Below are 24,800 nucleotides of genomic sequence, written 5' to 3' on the forward strand. Positions count from 1 at the left end.
ATCGCCGCTCCCCTCGGAAGCGGAAGGGCGCCGCGGGGCCACGGGACGGCCGCTCCGCCCAGGCCCGCCAGCCATGAGCCCATGAGGCGGAGAAAGCATCGGCCGCGGCCCGCCGCGGCCGCGGCCCCGCTGCGGAGCGCCCGCCGCGGTGCCAGGAGTCTCGACACCTTCGCGGCGGAAGCGGAGGCCGCGCTGAGAGGTGCGGCAGCGGCGAGCGGCGCCGGGCCGAGCGGCGCCGGTCCCGCCGGGCGGTGGGCCGGGGCGGGCACTAAGGCGCGCCTGTGTTTGCAGCTTCCCTGGAGAGCGGCGGGCCCGCGGAGGGGGGCGCCCCGGCGGTGGAGTTCCCCTGCCCTCTCGCCATGTGGGAGCTCGGGCACTGCGATCCCAAGCGATGCACCGGGAGGAAGCTGGCGCGGAAGGGGCTGCTGCGAACCCTGCGCCTCGGCCAGAGGTTCGCGGGGCTCGTCCTCAGCCCCGCCGCCGCCGAGCCCGTCTCCCCGGCTGACAGGTGCGAGCGCAGCGCGTGGCTCCGACGCTGTCGTGGTGCTCACAACCCCCCCGTGATCCGTCGCGGAGAACGCTTCAAGCACTGATCAGTGGCGAAAGTTGTGCTATGGAATAAACTTGACCTTCCCGTCACGTTAGTGCTGACGCATGAATATGAGAAATGGAGTCTTTGTTAAATAAGGTCAAAACTTTTAAACAGCCGGTATCAGGTGAAAAACATCTATAGATCCCAAATGAGGACACTCTGCAGTTTGTAGGCTAATATGTTCAGAATCACAACAGTCTATAGATACTGTATTTTTTATGATTGCATATTCAAATTCTTAGACTAGGCACCACAATCCATTAGCTAGAAAACTTATTTTTGGGAAACTTAGTTTTCTTCAAATGTAGCTGCAGGATTTTATAAAGATGTATATGGTCAGAGATTACTTTAGAAGCTAGTGGAGAACCTAAATCTGAACTTTGATCTCTGTTGCCTTAGGAATGGGAAAATTATTTTTAATCACCTTTCCATCACATTTTTTTTAATCCTGAAATTTTGTATTTTCAGTTTGAAACATATGGATAAGACTTTCTTGCCCAATGCAGATTCTGAGGAAAAGCATGTTATTCTTTCCCATTGCATCTGAAATTTAGATTGTTATAAAATGTATGCTTTTTGATAAACAAAGAGGGGGTTGTATGCACATTTGTTGCCACTATAAAGTGGCAATTGTAATTCTCACTTTAACTAATTTTATCAATACAACAAAACAATTTTTTAAATACAGGGTTTTTTTTTTCAGACATATCGTTGCTCAGAGTGGAATTGCAGTCATAGATTGCTCATGGGCCAAATTGGAAGAAACTCCCTTTAAGAGAATGAGAGGAAATCATCTACGGCTGCTACCTTACCTGGTGGCTGCAAATCCTGTGAACTATGGCCGGCCATGCAAGCTGTCCTGTGTGGAAGCTTTTGCTGCTACTTTTTGCATTGTTGGTAGGCTGTAACATGTCTGATATGAAATGTGTTACCAGTGATTCTCATATCCTTAATACATCAGAATGGATAATTTTTGATAGAATAAACTGTAATGCTGTCCCATTGGTCATCACTTTGGTCTTGTATTTGGAATGAGACTACCTAGTTTTTTCCAACTGCTTGTATTTACTAGCCATTGAGATACCTCTGGGATGGAGTTCACCTCAGCTACTACACAGGACCTATGAACTGATGATCCTACTGTTGTCAGGACAGCACTGATTGTTAGAAGATCTTTTAAAAAAGTCAGAGAAAAAATAATGTTAATCTTTAGGTGTCTTTGTCTTCACAGGAGGTAACAGCTCTCCATTAACACAGTGGGTTCTGGTTGAGAACATTAAAAGAAAACACCCCCTCCTCATAATGTTTTGCAAGCTCATGACAGAACTTTCTTGACAATGGAACAGACATTCTCTGCTATACTGCTGACAGATCTTACTTTCTGATAATATAGTATGTACAAGTGCTGTCTTACAGAAGGATGTGGGAGCTATAGCTTGAATCATCACATGTACAAAATATTTTAATATTTTCATATAAGACTAAAAGACTATGAACTTTTTTTGGATTCAGTTAGATATTTCAAGTTAAAGTGAAATTAAAAAAGATCTTTAATCTTTTAAAAAATCTGAATCTCTGAACACTGGAAAATGCTGGCAAACATTAAAAACAGAAATCTGTAAGCCAAATAAAATCTCACATTGAAAAAGAAAATTGATAATTACTTCTCTGTTTTAGGATTTCCAGACCTAGCCACCATTCTTCTAAGGAAATTTAAATGGGGGAAGACATTTATTGACTTGAACAAAAATCTTTTGGAAAAGTATGCAACCTGCCATTGCCAAGAAGATGTGCTGAGAGTTGAAAAGGATTTTTTAGCCAGTGTCCAAGAAACAAAAAAAGAAGAAATAGGTAAGAAAAACACACGAGCATCTTTTTTTCTTACCCGATCTTCCTTTTTTTTTCTTTAATCTCATGAAATATTGGCAAGGTAGAAGATGAAGGCTTTGTTGATGTGTTGTTCTGTCTCTATACTGTGTTTTTTATACTATATTTTATACTTTTATAAGGCACTTTTATACTATACTTTTATACTATGTTTTCTAGCTATAAGTATGTTTGTCTTTTTTTTAACCCCCAAAAGTGAAAAAGTCTAAAGCAATTTAATGCCTATATTAGCATATTAATTTATTTAGCTGAACTGTGAAGCAGCTACCCTAATTAACTTAAGAATATTATTAGAGAACTAAGGAGTAAAAAGAAAATATGTAACTTCCTCACTATCTACAAATATTAAAAGCGGAGTATGAATGAGATGATTAGCAATACAGGAGAACTATAACAAAAATACAGGCATGCAGTCTGACAGTAAATTAGCCATATATAAACCTAGATAAATCCTTAACAGACATGTTTAAAAAGTCCCTAACCAAGATACTTAAAAGCAGACCTGTAAGGATAATGAAAATACCTTAAATAAGTGCAGGATAGCTTATTCCCAGATTCTTCGTATAACTTACTGGTATCCCAGTATTTCAGGTTGTATTCACAGATGAGTGTTTGGTCTCATTCAAGACAAAAAAGCCAAATGATCGAGAGCATATGAAGACAGATACTCCTAACCAGTTCCTTTCTTCCACAGTGGCTAAGTCCCATAAAAATAGAACAGGGTAACCCCACACACTGTAAGGAGATGGCAGACAGCTTCTTGTGTCTCTCACCTTTGCTCTCTCAGCTGTGACATGTTAAGCTGAATAAAATTGTCTTGTCATTGAAGTGTATCCTCTTGTAGCCTTCTTGGTGGAAGCTGAACTACTCTTACGTTAAACTGAAGACAGACCTTAAGGGACAACCCTACTATGCAGTTAAGGCACAGTTCCACCCACACTCCTGTGTGTTTTCTGCATTGAGTGTAGTATCATAGCTATCAAGCCTTGTTTGATTCTTCTRGGGTAACATGTTGCAGTTCTCCAGTTATGTAAGCCAAGCTAGATCTAGCATTACTCTTGCTCATCAGGAAGAGCTCAACCTGCACAGTTACGCTTCTTCATTTTTGGGATTTGGCTAGTGGTAAACAGATTAGACAACCATCTTAGAACTAAATGATTTTGAGAATATGCATGCTGTCTTACCAAAAGCTTTAGCAACCTATGTGGGCAGTTTGGCTGTCCCCAAAAAGCTACTTGAACCCCCTTTTTTTTTGGGGGGGGGGAGGAGGGGAGGAGAAGGAGGAAGGAAATGGGGTAGGGGACAGGAAGAGCAAAAAGATGAGAATGGGGAACAGAATTTAGGGTTTGTTTGTTTTTTTTCAGTTCCTGGTTTCTGACCTCTTGGCAAAACAAGTATGGCAGGTTTATCACAAGAGTGAACCGGATTTGTTGTCCATGTCCTCCCCTCCCTGGCAATAACATCTTTCTTAAAATGAAAATGAAAGCAGACCAGTAAGATAAGCCTGCTTCATGAATGTGTTTTTTTTGTTTGTTTTTTTTGTTTTTTTCAGATCCATTTGATGTTGACTCAGGAAAAGAATTTTCTAATCCTAATAGACCAGTCAATGCCCCAGGGTAATGAAATTTAACTTACATACTGTTTTTTTTTCTTAAAAAGTTACTTTGCTTCTGTAATCCTGAAATATGTTTCCAGAATAGCACAAAGCAATGAAGAATCTGAGGAGGACAGTGTAAGCAGTCCAGATGATGGCAGTGAGACCAGTGATGAGAACAGTCCAGAGGAAGATGGTACTGGAAAGTTGCTGCACCAAGAACCAATAAATCAACTATTTGAAAAATAAAAAACTTTGTAAATAGAGCTGTAAAGTCTTGTCTAAAACTTTCTTGTGAACAGTTACTAGTATGGGGGCTGTCCATCTGTAACTGGGAGCTTAAATACCTCTTTCTAGATGAACCTCTATTCTCAGTGAGGCCACGTGGAGGTTTGTAAATCCCCTTATGCAGGTAAAGGTTTTAAGGTTATTTAACTTTTTCTTTTGGACAGTTATTTATGGAGTGCTCATTGTTATTATGCAAAGATCTTGAAGCTTAGTTACATTAGTAAAGAAACAGAAAATAAGTTTCTGGAAAGTGATTTATAGGAATTATTTTTACTTGATAGTACATTGTAGACTATACTTTTCTGACATCTGGGGAATATTTCAGCTGGCAAACAGCTTTAATTGGAGGTTATTACCCCAATTAGAGCGCATAAGGTGCCTCTGACTTCTGTGCAGGCTTGAAGCTGCCATACACATTTCAGCTACATCATTCATGTTACAGTAAACCAAACACCTAAGCTTAAAAGAGAGAGAGAGAAAAAAAAAAAGCTTCCTGGAATTGATTTAAAATCTCAATGTCTTTTCAGTAACATTATATGCTGATTTTTGATGTACTTAGCTACAGTTAGAGGGTCCTCAGCAACATACAAAGCTTTTGCATTTTATATTCAGAGGTATATCACAGAATTTCAGACAGCAGGTTCAGCAATACCATCTGCCTATATTCTCATTATTTTGAGACAGCATTCTACCAAATCACAAACACGCATCATCTTGTCCTTAAGCAGGAGTAAGGCTTTTTATAAATCAGCACTGGTATCTTAGTTCACTCTTCCAAAAACTTGCCAGTTTGTATAGTGAAAGTATAGCCATTACCTGTTGTTTTCAGGTTTCTGTGCACTTAAACGCTGTTTTGAGTTTCCAGCACCCAACTGGAACCTAACCTTAGGTTTAGGTTTAAATCTGAACTTCAGCAACCCTCCAGTAAAAATGAAGGTACAGAGGACAACAATTCATAATTTGTTACCTTCATATGCATAAGGTTCCTAAGTTCTTCAAGTCACAGCAAATTTTTCACCTCTTAACCTTCTTCCTAGTCTACATAGATTAAAGTCTAGGTCTGCTGGAGCACTTTGGAGTCACCTCAGCAATTTTAGTTCTGCAAATCCTCCATTTCCCTTTAAAAAGAAAAGAATAAGTTTGATTGAATAGATTTGACAGGGAATCTTTCCTTTAACCCTGTTTGTTATTCACCCTCCAACCCCAAGAATTTGAAGTCTTTTCCAAATTAGCTTTTGTAACAAGGATTTCTAGATTAGTGACAGAGAAGCAATTCTACACACAGTTCTTAAAGAAATGAGAATGTGAGGGTGCTAGCTATTCTAATTTGAGGGAATACTTTCATGTTACAATGCTATCATAATCAGATGCAGACAAATATATAGCAAGTCTGAAAGCAGAGCTGTAACATTCTTTAGATAGTTACTGCTGCAGACTTAAGTTATCTTTTAATAACAAAAACACTGAAGAAGCTACAGCTCAGATGGAAAGAAGCTTTTATCATTGCATTTGTTTTGCAAAATTATTTGAACTAGAAAAATACAGTAAAAAAGCAGTGCAAGTTTAATAGAGGGTATATCAGCTTGACATACATGGAAAATAATTTACATAATTTAACCAATTTCCTTTACAGAAGGACACTGTAGTTGCATAGAGTATGTCCTTTTCCTAAAAGCTATATACATTGACATTTGGAAGAAGGCACAGAAGTATTTCGGAGAAACAAATATCATTTAAAATCCCCAGATGCTGTAGGTCATCTTGCATTCCTTGGACAGTTAGTACTATAGTTAATGTCAGTCTACACTTGTGTTATCTTATGCTGAACTGGTCATATCAGTATGTTGTTCCATTATGTACAGTAAGCAATTGGTCTCTAGTCACAGAATTCAATGAGCTGTTTAAGTATATGAGTAATCATGACTCAGACCCAAAGCTATGAATAATCATGACTTAGGCCCAAAGGACCACATCTGTGTTGGAGGCAAGGAAGGGGTAGGAGAGAGAAATGAGGGAAACATCTAAACAAAAAGTGTAGCATCACAGGCCTTAAAAACAGGACTTTCACTGAATTGTGTTCAGAACTGCTTAAATGGCAGCCTTTTAATAATTTTAATGAAGATAATGAAACAAAACCCTTTATATAAACAGTTTATTTACTCTAAACAGCAACACAGACAGAACGCCATATAAACACAAAGGAAGTGATGCAGAATAAAGATGCTGGCTGACTTTGGATCTCAGAGGCTTTTAAGCAATAACAACCTAGTTTCTGAAAGATAGAAAAACAAATTCAGGGAGGGAAGGGGGTGGAGGGCATGATTTTTTTCATACAGCCAGCTAGAGGCTAAATATAGTTCTAAACATTTTAAAGCATGCCTGCATCAGATAGCAAAGTAACTAGAGATACTAGTGAATTTATAGAAGTATAAAAGTTTATAATTTTACAGCAGTTGAAATACTGACATCAATATTAAAATAAAAGCAAGTTTTACATAACAATCAAAAATACAAAAGACTGAAGGAAGAGACCCTGTATGAAAAAACTGGGGGCAATTCAGCAAATTTAGAACTGTATACAAGTGGCGAATATGGAAAATGGCACACATACAACCCCCTCCCCTAAGTGGATATTAATTGTACATAGCAACATTAGATTTTGCAAAAGTTTTGTAAACAAGTTCTTGCCAAACCAATCCCTTCCTTTTTAAGATGCTGCATGACAGATGCTTATGATGGTGCAAACTTCTTGGCTTGTGCTCGAACCCTCTTTTCATATTCCACTCTGTTTTGGCTGAATAGAAAAGAAACAGAAGGTGATTAAAGCTTGAGAAATCAGAGTTGTACAGTTTTATTTCCCCTCAATATGAAACTAAGCCATTGCTGGAAGCAAAACATGTAAGACAGAAGAGAATCCTCTATTTTCACAATGCACAAAAAATTCACTGAACACTACAGTGTATTAAAGACCTGTCTGGACCATTACTCTGAAAGTTTCCTTTGGAGGGAAGTTCAGTTCTTCATCTTTTGTTGAACGATTGTACTATCTGACCGCATGCCATACCAACCTGTAACGAGCAAGTTTATGCCTGCCCTTTCTCAGGTTCAGCTGTGCCTTACATGCAAGTATCTTACTCATTTGAAGCTAACAATTTTCCCCTCTTCRTGCTGAGACCTGAATTCCAGTATCGTAATAACACAAAGTGTATGATGAGACCAGTTCCCAGAACAGTTGGTGAAATTCATATGATTTTAAAGTGTCATCTTTACTGCTTTGAGGGGAGAGGGGAAGCGCTCTAAGAAAGGGGAAAAGATGATGGTAGCATCACACTATCTCTGCAGACCCTGCCTCAGTTTGGCATTTTTATCGTAACCTTTAGTTGAAAAAAGAAAGTGTTCCACATTAAAAAAGGCACTATAGTTCACAGCAGCTAGCATACCCAATGAAGATTGATTAAACAAGCAAGTATTGCTGCAAGGAACTATAACCAGTCATTAAGGCTCACAGATTGAACAGAGAAAACGGCAAGTTCTTACTAAACAAATCTATCATCTTTATTCTTGTGTGTAAGGTACTTTACACCGTGGCTAAAACAAAGTGATCAGATTTTGCAGACAGCCTGAGCGAGTCAACTTACTTTCAGCTTTGAAGGCTTGCACAGGGGAAAAAAACCCAGCAAATTATATCCTCAGGAGTTGATGACATGAAGCCAATTCTGGACATGTCAAATGAACAATTATCAGCAAGTAGACTGACAATACTCTAGCTTCTTCTCATATAATTAAACTTATAAACTTTCTTCTAAAAACTTTTCTTTAGGTTATATTGCATTGTCACACAAGAACTCAACCCAGCTGGTTGTCTCACACCTTCAGAACCCAAGCAAAAGAAGGCCTGCCATAGGAGTGTATATGCATGCACAGAGGGGAGGGGAGAAAGTAGGTTAGCACATTAAGAGTGCTGAAGTTAAAGTTACTTTGTAACAGTACACCAAAGCAGTCCTGAGAGTGAGAAGTAGTGTCAGTATCCTTACTTTGCACATAAAACTTATTCTTGAAAAGGAAATTTAACAACCTCTCTAAAAGGCATCTACTTGCACAGCACTGCATCTTCCCCCATATTTATTAATCATGCCAAATTACAGACACGTACATCATTCTGCTCTGTTGAGCTTCTAACAATTACTCGTTAAGTAGTAAGTGTGACTCATACTGTCAGGCTGTAGAAATACAGTAAACCCGCTGAAAAACTATGCATGTCCAAAAGACACATGAAAAGAATATAGAATTAAAATATTTAACACTTGAAAGCAATGTTCTAAGGAAAAAAAAGTTTTATCATATATTTCAGCAGGTGCAGATCTTGTTTTTGGGAAATCGACTGTACTGAAACAGGCACAGAAGCACAGTGCTTGACTAATGCATCTGGAAAGCCTTAGCACAACCACAGAAGCAGCTTGTGCAACACCTTCCCAACACTGCTGTCCTTTCCTCCCCCCCCCCCCCAAAAAAAAGACAGTGTTAAGCTTATGCTCATAGAAACTGTTCACTATTCCTATTAACAATTGCACCCTTAAAGCAGTATATTCATTAGTACTAACCAGTCACCAAGGTACAAACCAAGATCCTGTCTTTTCAGTCTCTGCAGTAAGGCAGAAACAAGAACAAGAAATTGTTTKCATACATATATATACACACACGCGTGTGTGTATGTACACACACACACCCCAGTGTGTTTGTAGAAACAGAAGAGACACACAGACTATATATATATGTTTTTTTATAAAAGCATGTTGTTCCTCCCCCCTCAGAGTAGTTTATTTTTAAAAGTGGCCTGCCTTCATCACTACCTGCTCCTGAAGGCATTGCCTACAACTGTGGCCTTCTACATGTCCTTCATCTGCACTCAGTCACATCCAATTTTAAGAATAAATTCACTGAATTTACTGAAAGAGTAACACTGAGTGAAGTGTTTAAATCCAAGGCACACTATTCATCTCTATCTTTCCTTTTCACTAGGGTCCTGTAATATAGACACATCCAAGCTATGTCAAAGATGAAGTCACATAAAATGCCATTTTCTAACTTGGCAGTCTCCTGGAGACTTGTTCTTCTGTCTGTTTCTGTCTGGAATGTCAGCCTTACATTTTCATCTTGGTCATTATTTTAGTAGCTGACAGAGCCAAAAGCATTTGTTTAATGTGTTTTGCACCCATAAAGATTATAGATCAGCTGCCCGTTTTTGATTATGGGATAATGTTAAGATTGAGAGAAAAAAAAAAAAAAGTATTTTTTCAGTTAAAACACTATCACCTTTCATAATCACTGTAATGTTCATTCTGCTAAAGTTACAAGCTTTCCATATTTGTTAGCCTATTCTTTTTGAAGATTTAATTTTCACAAAATGCTCCATGCTCACTACAGCAATCATGCAAAGCTATACTTTATCCTTTAGGCACAAATGCTCATAGACACCCACTACCAGATAGAAGCGACTTATTCCTGTATTGATGAATGGGACTCATCACCTAATCCAGTCTCATCCTTCTAATCACTGGTTGCACAAAATTATTATGCCTCATCACTATCCCTCACTCAGCCTTTAAGGGAAGGGATTCTGTCCTGGGATGGAACAATGAGAATCATGGTCCAACTAAGGAAGCCTCTGCAATTTACTGCTGTTGTCACATTATTAAAAGTGCCATTAGCCTATTAACTTTGAAGCTACTCTTTTACTTAGGCTTAGCATAAGCTAGGCATCTCCACAGGTCACAGCCATGAAGGTAAGAAACCTTGATCATTCCTAAGAACATTCCCATATTATACTATCAGTTACAAATAGTTGTAGGTAATATGACAGCTTTCAAGCTGATATGTAAAGATACTTACCAGTAAATTGTGTAAGCCTCTGCTTGAGCTGGGTCTTGAATATTTGGTTCATTTAGAAGTTCTTGTATTCCTAACAAGATCTGTTTAAGAAGGAATAGGAAGTGAGTAATGTAGGCATAGATATTACTAAGAAATTTACAATTAAAAAAAACCCTCTTGGAAGTCAATTGTAGAAACATATACTGAACATTTTAGATTCATGTAAGACAAGCAGGCAAAGCAAATAAGAGTGCTTATGTCTAAGCATAATTAATGACCTGTTTAATTGTGATTGCTGGCCTCCAATCCTTATCCTCCTCTAAGATGGAGAGACACACTGTGCCTGAAGGATACACATTCGGGTGGAATAATGGTGGTTCAAATTTACCTAAGGGAGAAGAGAGTTACTTGCATACAGAGGTAAGACTAAGATTAGAAAGTTAGTTTACACTATCAGTGAAAAAAAAAAAAAAAAAAAAAAAAAAAAAAAAAGGAGAGAGAGAGAGAGAATCCCTAAAGAGATTTTTGGGGGGCTATTGATACTAGTTTTCCTCTTGACTCAGCCTGCACATAAAGCAGGAACTCCAAGTGTCTGCAATATCAGTCCGGGCAATACAGCACTATCATTGCGATCAGTAATCTTTTGGCTTAAGAGCAAAAAAAGACAAAAATCAGTTTGTAATGTCTTTATCATAAAAAGCTTTTTAAACTAATCCTGTATTTATAGTGGCACATATTACTCTATACAGGATAGATACTGCTCTTCATTCATCTGTTTTCCCCTCACTTTAAAACATAGAGAGGTCTATGCAGAAAAGGCTAAGTTAAGCTTCAAGCATTTTTTTTCAGTTTCACTTTTCTTTTATGTATAACCAACATGCACTGAACATGAGGAACCAAGTTTAAGTTGCAAGACTGATTGAAGGGGTAGGCTTGGGCAGTTATCCCTTTGCCAAGCAATGCTTATTCTGACATTTCTTTAATCTTTGCAGGACTTAAACGCAAAAGCCACCATCTTCAGTAACGCAATGAACAGTTACTTAGTAATATAGAAAATAAGTAGATACTGGTGCAGTTTTCTATTCATCCTATGTCACAATTAAGTTTTGCTTATGGGCCCCTCAACAAAGTTCAGTGGGAACTGAGGAGCCATATTGGTAAGTCATAATAATTGATAAGTCACAGATGCACCTTAAGGGATGATAGTTCATTCAGCACTTGCAAAGTGTGCTAAACTAGTTGGTATTTCTTGAGATATTCATGTTAAATATTTTCTAGTTAAAAAGGTATGTTTCCTCTTGTGTCACAAGAATTTAGGTGGAGACAAACTAAAGGAACAGCCAAGACAACCGATACTGCTGAAACACTAGAGAGACATGAACCATTGTCTAAAAAGCTGTTTTTGATCATGTCCATTGATTTGTGGGGATAGACTTTTTAAAGGCCCTAGCAACTAGACAAGGCAGAAGATGTTCTCAGACTTCTAAAGTTTATAAGTGAGGCGTGTTTTAAAAGTTTCCTTATCCTAACAAGGAAACAAGCTATCTGAATATACATGTTGTAGGTAATAGGAAAGAAAAAAAAAAAACAAAACCACACAACAGAAACAAAACAAACAGGTTCATATTTAGGGTTAACAGATGAAAAGGTTAAAGTTGATGGAACCATTTTTTTTTTGATTTGTCCAAGATCTTTCTTCCTTAAAGTTGGTCTTTTAAGCTGAGAACTCACTCAGAAAGCAAACGCCCTAAGAAGTTTAGATTAACCATGCCTGCCTATTCGATTCTGAAGAGTGCTGATCAAGTAGGGGATGCTTCAACTGATGCTTCTGCCAAACTTCCAGGAAATCTTCAAAGCAGCCCTCTACTCCTCAGCTTTCTAAAATTGAACGTTTCGCTCATTTCATCACTTTTTCCCCAAATGCAAAAGCAGGGTGGGAAGGGAAACACCTTTCAGTAGGAAATCAGTAAGAAGTAGTAACCACTCATACAGCCTCATGGACTGGTTTAATATTGCTCTATTAAACCTGTGGTTTTTTGATCATTTTACTTGCATTTTGGGGGCGAAGAAGGGTAGTCATCCTTGAAAAGCATCCGTAGTTTAAATAAACCTCCTTCCCATGGTGTCTATCAAAAGAAGTTAAAGTAGATTTCAGATTACAGCAAGGAAAAGTCAAAACAAACAAACAAAAAACCCACAAAACAGCATAGTAAGACACTTCCTATTTCTATACCAGTATGAAATATTTGTCCTCTTGCCTAATTAGCTTTTTGCTGGTTTTAGTAAGAATGTGTTGTGCTAGATAATTCTCTCTCAACACTTTCATTGACAGAAAAAAATATTTTAAGGAGTAAATCAGTTCATAAACTGAGCAGTAGTTTGGAATTTGATTTCAAAAGTAAAAATCTCAAGAGCTTAAAAAACAAAACAAAACATAGATTCATTTAAGAGTACATGTCCACTTTAACATAGCAGTAATATCTCAGTGCTGTATCTGCATACCAAGTCCACAAAGGTGTAAAGGGATATCTACATTGAGACTAGTTATTCTACCTATATAGTAAGCAATTGGAAGGAAAACAAAACAAAACTGTTTTTTCCACTTGATTATTGCTAATAAGTGTTGCAGAGTCAGTCAAGAAATTCAATACAAACAAATAATTTCAAATGCAAGTGTAAGTTGTCATCCTATATAGCATCTAAAGCTTTGTTTTGTTCTTCTAAACATGTAATGAGGGAGGGATCATTATACTTGCACTTAAAATAAATCTGAGAAGACAGGATATGGATACACCATTTAAGTGAGTGGATATAAACAGCTTCTATTTTGACTCGAGAATCTGGCCTGAGAAAAAGCACTAAAAATAAATAAATCCCCAAACCAACAATAACTAATATTACAGTGCCGTCTAGATTTATGTGAGGTTCTTCACTAGTCTAAATTAATCCTGTCTGTATTTGGTAGCATGTAATCTTGCAGATCACATCTTTTTGTATAAGAAACAGAAGTTCCAAGAAGGTTTTCATCACTGTCAGAAATCATGAACACTGCTCTGTTAGAGCAGTTCCAGTGCTACACAACGTTAGGGATTAAATAAGACAGCAGTACTCAGAATGGTCACCTAAAGAAGTATAAACATCTGGCAAAAGACAGAAAGCCTACCTCAAAAGATACCCTGCCTTGTCCTCTTACTTGGAACATAAGGAGAAAAGCCTTCGGAAGAACTGACTTCTGGTAAGAAGTGTGAAAAAGTTTATTAATCTCTAAAACGGCAGATCACTCATCTGTAACTAGCCCTTACTATAGGCTCACTGAAATGAAAATGGGTGTCGGATTTGTCCTTTAGAGACAAATCTGAGTGATGGTCTCAAGTTATCAGCGTAAGTGATCAACTTGTGTCCTCAAGGACAAACAGATATATTCAAAGATCACCTTAAGAGAAAAGCCCTACCTCTTCCCTACCTGAACCATGTGATTTTTAGTGGAAAAAGCACACAGTTGTTGCTGTTTTTCCTTGTGCAAAGTCTCAGGCTAGAATTGTGGGGGGGGGGGGGGAGAGTGCTAAGAAATACTAACATAGGAGTGTTTTTAAGAGTGAATGGTCTTGATTACATTTACTGTCCTAGTCAGTTGTGATCAACTGGAAATACCTGTTCTCCACACCTTCTCAAACGAGACAAACTTGTCCATTTTTAAAAGAGATAGAAGCCTTTTGATAGAATAAAAACTCGTTTGTTTTCAATTTTGGGGAAAGACAAATGGTTTTGATAAACTGCTCAAGTAGAATGCAAGAACAGTCAAAAACAAGTTTTGACTCTTTCTGACAAAGCAACACACTTTATGGATGTAAAATAGCAGACATTCAAAAGCCTTACTAAGATAAAAGTACGACATAGAAGTATCATCTAGATCCTGCTGCGCTACTGGACAGATTGCAGGTATATCTTCAAGTCATATTATAGGTAGTTAATAAATGATCCACTGTCAAAGAAGAGGTGTATGGAGATATCCATCCCAGGTCTAATACCATTTGCTACTTCAGCTTGTGGTCTGCTGATAGCACAGGAGAAGACATCCAATAAATCTGCAAGCAGAACCAAGCTGACAGGAATGACAAGCAGATGAGAAAGCGTTTTGGATTCAAACTTACTTAGCTTTAATATGCTTATGGATGCAATTCAGGGAGAAGTGCAAGATTCTATGTTTAAATTGGAAAAAAAAAATCAGCATGCACATACCAGACAGGAAAAAGTGATTAGGTAGCAAGGATTCAAGAGAAGGACTCAAGCTTGGTAATTGAATCAGACTGAACCTTATGTCAGACAGTCACGAGGAGCAACAATTCAGAAAGTTGTGAACCAGCATTAGAGGTCTTTAAGACTTCCTGGAGGATGATTAAGTTTTGATAAAACCCAGCATCAAGGTTCCAAACATACATCTCCTATGCCATGTAGGTGATTTCACTGATCTGGCTCAGAGGTAGCAGCTGCAGTACAGTGTGCCTCCAAACACAAAGGCAATATACAGTGACTGGTTGGTCTGGCAGAGACAAACAACACATGCTGCTTCTAGCAAAAATTCAGTCTATTCAGAAGTAAAACCCCTGAATTATTACAGACCGCTGTCCAAGAATTACATGAGTTTACCTGATCTTGTTCTGGGATAAGCTGTTTGTAGGAGGCAAGAAATTGTCCTTTAAGGGTTTTGTTTGCTTCATTTTACATTACATAGCAGTACCATTAAGATTTCTTAACATAAGTATTTAAAGGTGACATCTTGACAAAACAGTTAGCTATTACAAGTGATAATCTTGTTTTGGCAGAATACCCTGGGATGAGTTTTTCCTTGTACTGTTAAATTATTTTTAGATGCTTCTTTAAGAAATAACTTGAGGTATGCCATTTCAGAGAGTCATACAAAAACAAGGTATCAATTAGCTCAATACTTTGGTAGCTGTCTATTCAAGTAAGATCTCTAGCAGCAACACTCGATGCCATGTTCAGCACTAGATGAACTGGGCAATAGTATGAAATCGGCATGTTTTGCCAACATATACTTTCCTTATCAAACAAAATCTAAGAGACCAGATTTTGGGGGGGACTTAAGCAAGTTGGCATGAAGGGGTGGTAAAACAGTCAAAGCAACAAAAGAAATCCCACATCCAATGCAAAACACTAAAGACTGGCAAAAATGAAAAACACTAAGTAATTCATAGTACTATTCCAAAAAAGACTGCATCCCCCGGGTTCAAGAATAATCGATTGCTCCTTGCTAAAGAAAAACTTAAGAGAAAGAGAGATAGCACCCAGAATGAGAAATTATAATGGCAGTGTAGCAATCAAAAAAAGCTTCATGCATTAATGATTATCTCCATCTAGAAGTTCTGTTCATTCTCTCCCCTAAAACCAGAATAAACTGACTAGAGTAACAAGGGAAAGGAACACATTTGTAGAGACCACAATTATTTATTTTTAGGAAGTGGACATAAAAGCATAAATGAAATCAGCTTGAAGAACTATGTTAGAAAGTTCTATTCTTCTTTTCCTAAAATAAAAAGGGAATCTCATATCTTCAATTTATGAAGTTTTCCATGATGATAAAGCAGAACTATTTTCCATGAAATCCATAAAATTAAGAACAGTGCTACAGTACAGCACTTCTATAAGGCTGAATGGTCTCACTATTAAGTGGACAGAAAAGAGGCCTTGGCGGTTAATGAGCAGAGGCAACATTTTGGCAATATTAATCTTCAAGCTTTAGGGCTTAAACCAGCATTTAGTAAGAACAGAAGTCTCAATAAACCCTGTCATGAAGCAAAAGATTATCTTAAGTCTGCTCTATGCAGGATTCTCACGCATTCCTCTGAAGCATTTGTTTCTTAAAGTGGTCAGTATCAACAGTCGAACAGACTCAGTGTATTTAGTCCAATGTCATTCTCCATCTACTTGACCTGGATTCCAAAGTAGCAGAAGGATCCAAACGTTTACATTAAACTGCATGTAAGTTATATTCTCAGTTCTCACCTTAATACATGAGCAGGCTTATGTTTCTTTTCAGCATATAAGTGAGATGTTAGGACAATAGTAAATCTTACCCCTTTCTTTCCTGGAATAGCACACTCCCAGTTCATTAGATTCATTGTGCCATCTGGATTTTTTGTAGGTACTGCTACAAATCCCTGAATTAAGGCAAAGAGTCAAAGGGTGAGGATTTCAGAAGACACACTTACAGTATGCTTTACAACTATCTTCTCTTTATACATGGTGTTATTTTGTTTTGCACTACATAGTTTTAAGCAGCTTTTTTTGTTTGATTAGGTGTTAAATAAATAAATAAATAAATAAAAATATCAGGAAAACATCATCAGAAGACCAAAATAGCCACAGAAGTCAGAAAGTTGACAGTTCGCATACTTACAAATGGATGATCTTTTCTCCAGGCTTTTCTCTCCTGTGCAAGTCTGCTGAGGGCTATGCCAGACATATTTGGAGTCCCTCTAAAATAGAAATGATTGCTTTTAGTATAAATTTTTACTTGAAATGTATGCATTTCACACATTATATTATCTTTGGAAAAGCTACGATTACTCAGGAAATACTTTGATCTATGATTTTCACTACTGTTGTTGATAAATGCATTCCCCCTCCCCCCGGTTCAGCAGAACTCAACATCAGGAAAATCATCATCAAGGTTCCCCATGTCAACAACTCCTAAGTTACTAGACTTCATCTAGTTTTAAATATTATCCCCACCTTGTGTTCTATATGTGAACTACATTTTCAAAAATACTTCAACAGCAGCTTGACAACGGAAATACCATCAGTAGTAATAAAAGGGCTCAGATATTCTACTTGTGTGACTGATAAATGCCTGTCTACCACACCATGAAGTGTATGATTTTCTTATGTAGCCAATACTTCTATCGCTCCTGCTTGTGGTAAACAGGGGAACGAGAAGTGTCAATCTTAGACTGTAAGTCCCTGCTGAAACTCAGTGCTCTATGCAAAAGCAACACGGGCATAGAACTTATCAGAATCATCTCAGTTTTGCTGAGATGCTGCTATGTAACTTCCAAACATCAGCAGACACAGACAGCAATAAAGAAGTGATCTAAGGAAGAACCAGTGTCCCACTCATTCCACAAGGTAGGTTCTGAACTCCAATGTAAACTGAATGATCTTTCTGCATCTTCAGTAACAGCCAAGCATGACGACTGAAACAGCAAACTGCAGAAGAAAATATGCAGAGCACAGGTCATCACTGTAGATGATGCAACAAGAGTTCTAAACATGATGGCTGCAACAGAGTGGCTCACTCAAATTCAGGGAGGATTCTCTATTCATGTAGAACATTAGTTAAAAACAGAGTTTATTTTTCATTGCTAAACTGTACTTGAACTCAGGGTTTTATTAGCCACATGGTCAAAAGGAGCTCATAACCTCCTTCCAACAAAGGTTTTTAATCCTTCTCCCTACTGCACATTTCCCCTTTTCAAAGAGGAGTTAGTACTCAGCAGTTGGCCTGACTTCTCCAACTGTTCTTAACTCTACATATAGTTAAGAGGTCTTTAGGACAGCCAAAAGAATAAAAGAGTTTTTCCACTAAACAAGCTCATAGAATTAATGATAGGAATATTACCACTCCATTAATGTGAATATTTTAAATGTTGGTTAAGAACTATGCAACATTCAATACGGTATTAATATGCAGATTGCTCATAAGAATATTACAGTCTATTACTACAATAGTATGAATTGTAGCTTACAAAGATCCTTATGTTAAAATCTCACACTGGACTACTCATGCTCATTTACTATACACTTTAAAGATTAGAAGACAGTTGGCTTCCAACTTAAGTACTTACACATCAAAAATTAGCAGAGCAGACACCTCAACTCAAAGCCTTTAAAAACTCCAGATTAAGAGTTTTAATGAGTTCCTGGGACACTCAGTATTTCAAATCCTTCCTTCCAGTTTTATTCAAAGTCAGTTTTGCTTGGATGACCATAAAACATAATTTCAACTTCAAGCTAGCAGTTAAATTCATGCCAGACGAAGCTATTTTTAGAAAGGATCGTTAACCCTGAAATACAGCAAATACGTACAGTAAATCCTATATTCAGTCTAATATTCCTCTTAGTGTTATATACCTATCACCACTATAAATTGTCCGATGAGTAAAGTAGAGGTATGTATCTGGATCTTGGTTATGTCAGAAGACTTTAGTTAACTAAGAAACTACATACCACTTCAGACTTTACTTCATTCACAAGAGAAAGAAGTAGGAGCCATTGAAAAGATGCTGTCAGAACAAAATTCTCCCTTAGAGAAATTTTAAAGGGAGTAGTTTTAGTCTATGACTCCGTATTCTTGCAGATTTAAATGAACTACTGAATATATGACAGAATTTCAGTTGTGCTGTCAGCACATGATGGTCCACTGTAGTATTAACCTTGCTACAATAATTTGAGGAAACTAGCTGTGCTTATTAACCATTCAGATATTCTTAGATACTTTAGAAACTCAGTTATCTTTTCTCCAAGGAAAATGTTACAGAATGCTTTCAAATACATGAAGAATTAAATTTCCTGTGGTTAACAGGCAATTATGTATATCTCAAGGGAAATGCTGTCTTCTCAGAGGGCCTATAAACTACATAGGTCCTACAGAACATCACCAATTAAATAATTTTTCAACAGAAGGAAATGATGAATTTTCAAGCTTCAATTCTGACTTGTTTTAGGTTACTTTGTAACCTGCTTGCTTTTGCCACTAGTTATGAACTATATGGTGGCCCAGTAAACTTAAGACTTCCTTCTGTTCTATAAAGACCTCTTCAAATCTTGAGGCATTTGACTTTAACTTAATCACTGATCAGACTACATTCAGAACTATTTTTTCAGTGCATATATACACACTGCATTATAACCAAAAAGATTAAGTCTAATCTTTTAACTGGTTTGCACCTCAAGATGTTAAATCAAGCTTTGAAGAAGGACCACACACCATTTCCTTCCCAAGTGTAGCACATCTGTCTTCCCAATGTCTGCCTTTCATTCCTTAGTCCAAATGTCAACTTCTTGCTTTTCTCTCCTCACAGCAAAAAATTAAGTGCCACTACCTAAGTTCTGAGAATGATATATTTTATGCAAGGGGAGGAGGAGGGGAAGAGTATGTAAAAATAGTTCAAAGCTCTCTGCTATTCTGCAGCCTAGCCGAATACTTAAGGGTAATACTAAAAGACAGCTTGGCTCCAAAAAAACAAATACTTTGACAGAGGGACTTATGAAATAAAAAGGTGTTTTCCCAATTAGTATATTTTAAATGAAGAAAATACTAGGCTGATTTTCAATACTTCACAGCAAGTGAAGCCTGTGACTTAATAGCTCAATATTTATTTTAGTAGCAACTCTGCTGCTTGGGTAAAAAAAAATTGAGGAATTCAGTGTCTGAATTTCACATAACACTGTAGTTTATTAATGAGCCAAATGTGATTAACTAGGATATATTGAGAAGCTTGATAAAGAAGTAAGTGTTTGTGTCTTCAATTTAGATTCCAAGTACATATATTTAGACAGTCTTCTAGTCTCTGTTATTCCAGTATTGTGAATATCAAAAGCCCTTGCAATGAAAAAAAAAATTGATAAAAACTGATATTTCCCAGGGTTTTAAGAATATTTACTTTATCCATATCAAATCAGAAAGTTAGACAGGTAAACAACTAGAAAGAAAATCAATTATATTAGATTGTTTCAGTTACTAGTAATGCACAGTTAAAATTTTTAATCTATTACAATATATAGTTAGTAGTTTTATTGCAGGTTTGAACCTCTGTTTCCTCTCCCCTTCCCCCCCCCCCCAAACAATCAAACCTGAACTGATGATTAAGTTTTACTGAATATGACTGGGAAAAAGTTCAACCACAGCTGGACTCGAATTCTGATTTTTGTGCCTACCTCTGGTCTCTCTTCTGCAAGACTGTTATTACAATGTCTTAAAAGGGTCCAGGGATGCTGAAGTAACTAAAATTGGTATCCTCAGACAGTGAGTGCTACAGACTTATATTGTGCAAGTAAACACTACATTAAGTTTACCCCTCTTTTCATATTTTAAAGTAAATCAAGAACTGTATTGGGAGACTAGTTTTCCTGTACTCTTGTGGACTCACTTTGAGTTTTGTAACTCCTAAGTGACTGTAAGGAGCATCCAGCATAAAAGGATGTGGAGAAGGAGACTTGTCAGTTCTGAAGCTTGTCACCCTCTTTCTCAGAGTACCTAAACATCTTACATACTTACATGGCATGGGTCAGTGCCTGATTAACCTCTTCATAAAGTTCACAGGCTTCAGTTACCCTTGCAAGAGCAGACAACTATTGAAAAATCTCTCATCTCTTGCACATCTACTTTGTAGCGATTTGTGACAAATGAGACTGAAAGCACAGTTCAGAATGAAGATCGTATTAGAATCTGCTCAAAAGCGCATCAGTCTATTAACAAATTTCCAACATACACTGTCTAGCAGCTCTTCAGTAGAAGAATCTAGACATCTTGTTCAAACTGTTGCTCTGCAGGAGCTTGAAATATGATAAACAGAGATTGATCATCTGAATATATATTTTGATCTCAGAAGTAATGGAATAGCAGGAAACAGTGAGATACTAAAGTGGGTTAACTAGATCTTCAGAAATAGAACTGAAGATCTCATATCCTCACTGCTACATTTATCTTACTCAATAATTTATGCACATTGTTTTCTTTGTAATAGTAGCTTCTGAGAAGTATTTTGTCCAAATGCCTACATTTAATGTTTAACTCTTGTAAGCTCTTGAAATTCCTAGCAAATGCAAGACATCACTATTAACCTGAAACAGTTAAAACCTGAAAAAAATCTTAAAAAAAAAAAAGCCACCACTATCACATCCGATTTATTTCCTCCACTTGAGGAATTTATTGCAAAGGAACAGAACTGAGATCAGAACACATTAAAGACAGTTATCACTGGAAAGAACGCACTCTTCTGCCTTGGAAAAAGTATATAAACCCTATCTTGCAGAGGCCATGCAAGCAGAAGAGGTCTATCTCCACATTTCATTTGGTTTTGCACTCCACTTCCCTCCTTCCTCCCCCCCCCAAATTAAAAGGTAGCAATGCCCCTTTTATTGCTATCAAAGCATTAGGAAATGAACAGAAGCTTCCAAACTTACTTTGTAGCTTGCCTCTGCTGCTGCTACTACTACCCACTCTTGGAGAAAAAAATAAAAACAAGAACCACACACACCAAAACAAAACCAAACCTTTATCATAGGGGTGAAGTGGTTGTGTTCCATTACAGATCATCTTAGCTACCTATGTCCTCCGATGGTGGGGGGGGAGAAATCTATTTCCAAACACAAAAAGCAAGTCTCACAAAGAAGAGTTCTGCTGTGGGACAGCAAAATCTATCATACGCAGAATTCTGACCTGTGATGAGTCCCTAAATACACGAACAGCATGCTCTTTAAGTGTCAAGAACTTGAACTAGCTCCAATTCATTTCAAATAATAACAATAAAGCAAGTTTAAGATTGCTAACCTCACATTCTCACTCTGTGGGCTAAATACTAGCACAAGAAGAAGAAGTTATAAACTGGAATAGCTTGCCCAAGAACTTGATGAACTTTACTTTTCAGAAGAGTGGAGAAAACCCACGGTTGTGATTTAATGAAACAGACTACCGCCGGACTGCAAGAGAAAACCGCCTCCTGCGGCAGGGAAAAGGGGCAGAAAGGGGTTACTATACCGACAGGGCTACAGAGCCGCAAGGAGAACAGCCAAAGGAGAGGCGCGGCAAGAGCCCTCGGTCCGGACCGGCTCAGCAACGCCGCCCGCGGCGCGGCCCCGGGCGAGTCGAGCGGTGCCTGCGCTCGCCGAGGGCCGCCCGTCTGGCGGACCCGGCAGAGGGGTCGGGGCGGCACCGAGGCCTGCGCAGGGCAGCCCGGCGCCCGCCCGCTGGGACCCAGGCAAGTGCTCGTCGGGGCGGGGACCGCCTCGCGCAGGCCCGGTGGCGCCCAGCCCTCCTCGCCACGCTCGGCCCAAGGCGGCCGAGACCTCCGAGGGCGGCAGCAGACGCAGAGCCCGCCCGAGGCGGGCAGCGCTGCGCCGGCGGACCCGGCCGCACGGTCTCCGCGGAGGCCTCCAGGCCCGCGCACCCCGCGGCCGCCCGCCCCGTCGCGCCGCGGGCGGGGCGCGCCAGCCCAGGCCCCGCTCTCCCAGGGACCGCGGCCGCCAGCGCGCCGCCCCAGGCCCCGCCGCCCCAGGCCCCTCGCCCGGCCAGGCCTCACCGTGAGCGGCCACAGCACCCGCGCGTGTCCCGGATTGAGGCGGCAGCGAGTGACCCGGATGTTCCCCACTCGGCTCCCCCCCTTTGTCTCTGGCCCGGAGTTTCCCTCCCTCTTTCCTCGGTGCAGAGTGCGGCGCTATGGTGTGTCCCTCAGTCCGACCCGTCCGTGCGGCTGCGCCGGCGCGTTATGACCCTGAGTCCGATCCGTCCGCCACGCTTTACGCATCCTCGTGACACAGGACCCGAGGCGCCCGGAACAATGCCTGAGCAGGGAGCGCAAGGGGAAATCCCAGCGGGGCTCTCTAAAGCCCTCTCCGCTTCCTCGTGCCTTTCGCCTCCTATCAGCCCCCATCGAGAAACTGAGTGAATTTTTACCTCAGGCGCTGGGAGAGTCACCTCCGCCCTAATAAGGCCTGGTCCCTCGCAGGGAGCTAAAGCCGCTGTCGCAGGCCGCGCCTGCCCCGGGACAGTCTTGAGGCCGAGAGGACCCCACCTCCTGTGAACAGCCAGACCTCTGATTGGCGGGAGGAGGCTCCGCCCCTAGAGGATATTTCACAGGTGATTGGCTGGCCGAAGAGTCTCGTCAGAAGGGAGGCGGGGGCGCGGCCCTCCTCAGGCCCCGGCGCTGCCGGGCGGCGCTGTGTGCCGCGGCCGCGGGGCCCCGGGCGGGTGGGCGCTGTGCGGCGGCTCGGGGGGGCGGTGCGGAGGGCAGCTGCCGCCTGCCGGCCACGCCGTAAGCGGCAGCGCCTCCTTGACCGTCGGCCCGGGGCCACAGGGCGCCAGAAAGCCCCGAGACTTACTGCTGCCTCCCCATGTCCCACCTTTACCTGCGTATTTGGCCCAAGTCTGTTTTTCCATCTGATACTTAAGAGGCAGACTGCTTTACATGCTGTGCTTTTGTTTCTTTTTTCTTGGTTTGTAAAAACGCATTTTTTTTGGTATATAGGGCATGAATCACATTGTGTTCTTGTGTTCAGCATACTTTTTTTCATTTTACTGAAATGTAATGAAGTTTCAGTCCTGAAACCTTCCCCTAGCTATGCCTCACCATGGTCTCTTTGTGTTAGCAGTTCTTGAGCTACCTCCTATGTAGTGCTTAAAACTAAATTAAAATTGTATCTCGTCTTGGGAATGCTAGAATTAACTTTTTAAAAAAATCACTTAGACTTGAATTTGCCCTAATCAAAATATGTGCTTAGTTAGAAATCTCATTGCCCAGCATCCCATCTAATGAGTAGGCAGCTACAAAGAGGAGTTCATCTTAGATACATTAAACTGCCTGTTGGAGGACTTCTGTTTCTCTGTAGCCCTAGGCATCTGGAATTCATTTGCAACTGGCACCTAAAGCTGGCAGGATGAATCTAGACCTCGTTAGAAATTTTTGTTTGTGCTTTGCTCTGCTTGGCTTTTAAAATTCCAACTTAAAATTCTGTTAGATTCTTCTGCTCCTTGAGTCACTGTAAACATGATACACAATATGAAGATGTAAGTTGCTTTTGAGAAAATGAAAGGGTACTGCACAGAGAAAGGGGAATAACCTACTATTCATGCCTGTAATGGAGGGGGCAAGATGTCATCAGTATAAACTGCAGCAAGAAAAATGGTGAGGCATGAAGAAAATCTTTAATGTCAAAAATGCAAATTAGGCATTTGATTGCCTAATGGTATGGGAGGGGTATGGACTCTTCATCACAAGGGGCTTTAAAGTTAGGTTGGACAACATGTGTTGCAAGTGTAGCTGTTTCTGCCTTTGGCCAAGGGCACAAGCTGAGTGGTGTGTCTCAGCCCCTTCCAGACTTTTTTGTTTTTTATTCAATTCATTTTCTCATTTAACCTTGTCTCAGTTTTGACTCCTACAGAAAGGATGGAGAGGACAAGTATTCTTTCTGGTAGGCAGGTGGGCAATTTGAATGTCTCCCTTTTACAGCAAGGAACACTGAATGAGATCATGAGGCAGAATAGGAATAGTGACACATCACAGAAATGTTTAAGAATGCAAAATAACGATTTCACCTTCATATAAACAGCCCAGATCCTTGAACCACTTGCCCTGTTCTCATGGTGTCCTTATTTAGCTTCTTTCCATCAGGGAGTTACTTAACAGTAACTATGTTCTCTTTGACTGAACTATCTCTATTCACATTTGTGATTCAGCCAGTTATGTAACACAAGGATGCAAAATAGGATATTTACCTTCCTGTGGGTTCTTGCTTCTGCACAGTTCTCTTTTCCTGATGCATGGATACCTGTGG

At 39.7% G+C, this 24,800-nt stretch overlaps 2 protein-coding genes across 9 annotated transcripts; one reads left to right on the forward strand and one right to left on the reverse strand.

Annotated features, from left to right (window-relative positions):
• The first annotated feature begins 88 nt into the window (after nt 1-88).
• TSR3 (TSR3, acp transferase ribosome maturation factor) lies at nt 89-4,339 on the forward strand. The gene is made up of 6 exons (XM_026085151.1): nt 89-199; nt 292-508; nt 1,296-1,489; nt 2,270-2,443; nt 4,032-4,095; nt 4,175-4,339. Exons 2-6 carry the CDS (start codon nt 360-362, stop codon nt 4,320-4,322), a joined length of 729 nt encoding a protein of 242 aa, XP_025940936.1. The 5' UTR covers nt 89-199; nt 292-359; the 3' UTR covers nt 4,323-4,339.
• Nucleotides 4,340-6,496: 2,157 nt separating this feature from the next.
• On the reverse strand, nt 6,497-23,042 carry UBE2I (ubiquitin conjugating enzyme E2 I). Of its 8 annotated transcripts, XM_026085183.1 has the most exons (9): nt 22,924-23,042; nt 18,095-18,313; nt 17,324-17,456; nt 16,648-16,726; nt 16,325-16,408; nt 12,283-12,355; nt 10,508-10,617; nt 10,251-10,330; nt 6,497-7,155 (listed from the first exon to the last, which is right to left on the reverse strand). In XM_026085183.1, the coding sequence occupies exons 4-9, from the start codon at nt 16,711-16,713 to the stop codon at nt 7,092-7,094; spliced, it is 477 nt and encodes a 158-aa protein (XP_025940968.1). In that variant the 5' UTR covers nt 16,714-16,726; nt 17,324-17,456; nt 18,095-18,313; nt 22,924-23,042; the 3' UTR covers nt 6,497-7,091. The 8 variants fall into 8 exon arrangements, 7 of the variants coding, with proteins under 7 accessions (XP_025940968.1, XP_025940973.1, XP_025940992.1 ...); XM_026085188.1 differs by lacking the exon at nt 18,095-18,313; XM_026085207.1 differs by lacking the exons at nt 17,324-17,456; nt 18,095-18,313 and adding an exon at nt 21,525-21,607.
• Nucleotides 23,043-24,800: the final 1,758 nt, after the last annotated feature.

The sequence above is a fragment of the Apteryx rowi genome, unplaced genomic scaffold (genome assembly GCF_003343035.1).
Source record: "Apteryx rowi isolate R43461 unplaced genomic scaffold, aptRow1 scaffold_119, whole genome shotgun sequence".
In the NCBI taxonomy this organism is placed as follows: domain Eukaryota; kingdom Metazoa; phylum Chordata; class Aves; order Apterygiformes; family Apterygidae; genus Apteryx; species Apteryx rowi.